The 4,223-nt window shown below is 46.1% G+C and overlaps 2 protein-coding genes across 2 annotated transcripts in view; one reads left to right on the top strand and one right to left on the bottom strand.

Moving 5' to 3' along the window:
* BTBD18 (BTB domain containing 18) overlaps positions 1–2,758 on the bottom strand; it is a 7,078-nt gene extending 4,320 nt beyond the window's left edge. The window contains exon 1 of the mRNA XM_008055487.1: positions 2,635–2,758. Coding sequence (XP_008053678.1) covers positions 2,635–2,758 — 124 coding nt within the window. The remainder of the gene's footprint in view (positions 1–2,634) is intronic.
* The window catches only part of CTNND1 (catenin delta 1), a 102,400-nt gene that overhangs the window by 31,583 nt on the left and 66,594 nt on the right, over positions 1–4,223 (top strand). The gene's annotated exons all lie outside the window — the stretch shown is intronic.

Genomic DNA, 4,223 nt, shown 5'->3' with positions numbered 1-4,223 from the left:
ATTTATTGTAGAGATGAGGTCTCGCTGCCCAGGCGGGTCTCGAACCCGCGGGCTCAGGCAATCCACTCACCTCAGCCTCCCAAAGGCGCGGGATTACAGGCTGAGCCACCGAGCCCGGCTCATCCAGTAATTCTTATGTAGCCTGAGTGTTGTTTCTAAAGCAGGTATCTGATCATGACCTTCTGTTTAAAATGTCAACACATCTCCCAGTGTCCCGAGTACAAGACCTATTTCCTTTGTGTGACACTTCACACCTAACATGATTGCTAATTTCTCTATTCCCTTCTGCTTAGTATACCTGTTACAGTCTGTGCTGCAGTCAAAATGAACCGATCACAAACTCCTGGTCACATCTCTGAACCTCTGCTATTCTTTCTACCAGGAAAAATCTCACCCTTACTTCTGTTTGTTTTTCAGATCTCACCTAAGAGGTTATTTTCTCCGAGAAAAGTTCCCTAGCCCTGTCCTCCAGCTTCTCCAAGTCTGAGAAGGATGTTCCTCTTTTTTTGAGTCGAAGTCTCACTCTTTCGCCCAGGCTGGAGTACAGTGGCATGCTCATGGCCACTGCAGCCTTGACTTGCTGGGCTCAGGCGATCCTTCCGCCTCAGCCTTCCAAGTAGCTGGAACTACAGGCTTGCACCACCACACCCAGCTAATTTTTTTATTTATTGTAGAGATGAGTTCTCACCGAGTTGCCCGGGCTAGTCTCCAACCTAGTCCTAGTCCTAGTCCTAGTCCTAGGATTATAGGCGTGAGCCACCGCACCTGGCCTTGAATGTTCCTTTTATATACTCCTTTTATATACTCCTAAGTCAACCTATGCTTACCCAGTTATATTTTTAATGCACTGCACAGTTACTTGAACCCACTGGAATGTCTCCCCCTTCCAAGACTTAAAAGGAGGGACTTTATCTTAATATATACTGTATTTGTCTAAGCTAGCAAAGTGTTTAGCATACAACAGGCACTGACATTTTTTTGTTTATCTTGTATTTAAGAGTTGATCTCCTGCTGGGAGTGGTGGCTCAAGCCTGTAATCCCAGCATTTTAGGAGGCTGAGATGAAAGGACTACTAGAGCCCAAGGGTTTGAGACCAGCCTGGGCAATTTGGCGAGACCCCGAATCTATAATAAATCAAAAAATTAGCTGGTAGCACGCATCTGTAGTTCCAGCTACTTGAAATGCTGAGGCGGGCTGGGCTCAGTGGCTCAGCCTGTAATCCCAAGCATTGGGAGGCCAAGGTGAGCAGACTGCCCTGAACCCGCGGGTTCGAGACCTGCTGGGCAACTTCGCGAGACCTCATTTCTACAATAAATAAAAAATCAGCCAGGTGTGATAGCACGCTCCTGTAATTCCAGCTACTCGGAAGGCTGAGGTGGAAGGATCGCAGGGAGCCCAGCGGGTCGAGGCTGTGGTGGCCGGGAACGGCCACCGCACTCCAGTCTGGGCGACAGAGTGAAACTCCAACTCAAAAAAAAAAAGGCTGAGGTGGAAGAACTGCCTGAACCCAGCAGGTCAAGGCTGTGGAGGCTGTGAATGTGCCACTGCACTCCAGCCTGGGCAACAGAGTGAGACCCCAACCCCCCCAAAAAAAAATAATAAAGAGCTCTGGTGCGGTGGCTCAAGTCTGTAATCCCAGCACTTTGGGAGGCAGAGGCGAGAGGATTGCCTGAGACCAGGGGTTCGAGACCAGCCTGGGCAACTTGGTGAGACCTCATCTCTACAATAAATCAAAAAAATTAGCCGGGTGTGGTGGTGCGCCTGTAGTTCCACCTACTTAGAAGGATGAGGTGGAAGGATCGCCTGAGCCCAGCAGGTTGAGGCTGTGGTGGCTGTGACTGTGCCACTGCACTCCAACGTGGGCAACAGAGGGAGACTCCAACTCAAAAAAAAAAAAAAATCAATCTCAGTTCTGCACTTATTAAGAGAAGCAACAGGCAAGTCACTTAATTGCAAGCCCCAATTTATTCATCTGTAGAACTGGAACCATGTAACCATTACTTATCTCACAAGTAAGAATCAAATGAGACACTATACTGTAGGTACTCTGCAAACTGTAGAGTGATAAACAAAGTTGGTTGCCATAATCCTTTTTATAAGTGAAGAAACTGAGCCCCAGAGAGATGAAGTTAATACTTGTGTTTAACATTTCCACTGTGAAGGGAAGGGGTGGAAATAAGCTATACATTTTTAGTTCTCACAAGAAACAACAAAAATCATCAGTCTGAAGTTTAAAAAAAACTTAAGGAGCAGTTTGGCAAGAAAATGGGAAAACATGAATAGTATCAAACATATATATAGTGGTTAGTACATTCAAAGCACTATTCTAAGTACTTAACATGTTAAATCTTAATCTTCACATCCATCCTATTAGAATATTATTATCCATGTTTTATAGAATTTCCATGCTTACTAAACTTTACAATTAGTTTCATTTTTTAAAGAGAAAGAAACAAAGTCACAATTTCACTCTTGAAAACACTAATAATTATCCTAGAAACAAACAGCTCTTTACCAAATAGCTTACAGTGGTCAGAGGCAATAACATTTTACTGGTTTTGTCCTTCACCTCCTGACCCTAATTTTATCTTATTCTATGGTGAGTTTTCAGTTGCATTCCCACCAGTCTCTTACCTTCTGCCTGCAGAAGGACATCACAGAACACACCACTCTGCTGCTGGTGATGAAGCTGCACAAAAGCTAACCGGAGGAACCGGGGGTTCCTGTATAGGATTTTGGGACTGGCAGGAGAGTGCATGTTGATAGTCTCTTAACAAACTTTCTAGGTTTTCAGAGCTCAGATTCCTATAGGTGAGATAATACATTTCAGAGGTGTGGTTATACTTAATTTGTTTTTTGTCTTTGGAATGGCAGGGAAATTCTGAAAGTGAGAGATAACAGGATGAGATAAGGAAATAGCCTAGAAATTGTCAAGGGTATCTCAAGAAAGAAAACCATCATAGTGGTTACATGTGGGAGCTTAGAGATCAGCCTAGGTTTGAATCTTGGCTCTGTTATTTAGTAGCCTAGCTGTATAATCTCACGCAGGTGACCTAACTTCTCTGAGTTTTTCTTCATCCATGAAATAATAGTACTTACCTCAGAGGGTTGTTTTAAAGATTAAATGAGTCAATGAAGGTAAAACTGCTTAGCACAGTAAGTGCCTGGTACAAAATAATTATCACCCCCCCAAAAGACAGCCATTATTATTATTATCCTTCAACCGTCTCTCATATTACCACTGAGACCTACAGTGCTGACTACTCATGTTCTTCCTGAGCACCATATTCCAGTTCTATGGGTATAATCCTCAATTAACACTTGAAAATACATTTTTTTTTTTAGTTGGAGTCTCACTCTGTTGCCCAGACTGGAGTGCAGTGGCACTCCCGGCCACCGCAGCCTCGACCTGCTGGGCTCCTGCGATCCTTCCGCCTCAGCCTTCCGAGTAGCCGGAATTACAGGCATGTGCTACCACGCCCGGCTGATTTTTTTTGATTTATTGTAGAGATGAGGTCTTGCTGCCCAGGCGGGTCTCGAACCCGCGGGCTTAGGCAATCCACTCACCTCAGCCTCCCAAAGGCATGGGATTACAGGCTGAGCCACCGAGCCCGCCTTTGAGAATACATTTTAATAGAGACAGGGTCTCCTGTGTTGCCAGGCTGGTCTCAAACTCCTGGCCTAAAATATTCCTCCTGCCTCAGCCTCCCAAAGTGCTGGGATGACAGGAGTGAGCCACCATGCCAGGCCCGATTTAACCCTGTTTTTTTGCAAGCCCGAGTCTCACTCTGGCTCCCAGGCTGGAGTGCTATGGTACCTTCATGGCCACCGCAGCCACGACCTGCTGGGCTCAGGCGATCCTTCCACCTCAGCCTTCCAAGTAGCTGGAACTACAGGCATGTACCACCACGCCCGGCTAATTTTTCTTGATTGCAGAGATGAAGTCTTGCCATGTTGTCCAGGCTGGTCTCGAACCCACGGGCTCAGGCAATCCTCTCAACTCAGCTTCCCAAAGTGCTGGGATTATAGGCATGAGCCACTGTGCCCGGCCAATTTAACCCTTTTATTTATTTTATTTCTGAGTTGGAGTCTCACTCTGTCACTCAGACTGTAGTGCAGTGGCCGGGAGCGGCCTCAAGCTGCTGGGCTCCGGCGATCCTTCTGCCTCAGCCTTTCAAGTAGCTGGAACTACAGGCGCGCACTACCACGCCCGGCTAATTTTT

This window comes from Carlito syrichta, unplaced genomic scaffold (genome assembly GCF_000164805.1).
Source record: "Carlito syrichta isolate Samal-C Ts95f unplaced genomic scaffold, Tarsius_syrichta-2.0.1 Scaffold301866, whole genome shotgun sequence".
NCBI lineage: Eukaryota > Metazoa > Chordata > Mammalia > Primates > Tarsiidae > Carlito > Carlito syrichta.
Note: the sequence above shows the minus strand (reverse complement) of the source record. Positions and strands in the feature narration are given on the sequence as shown.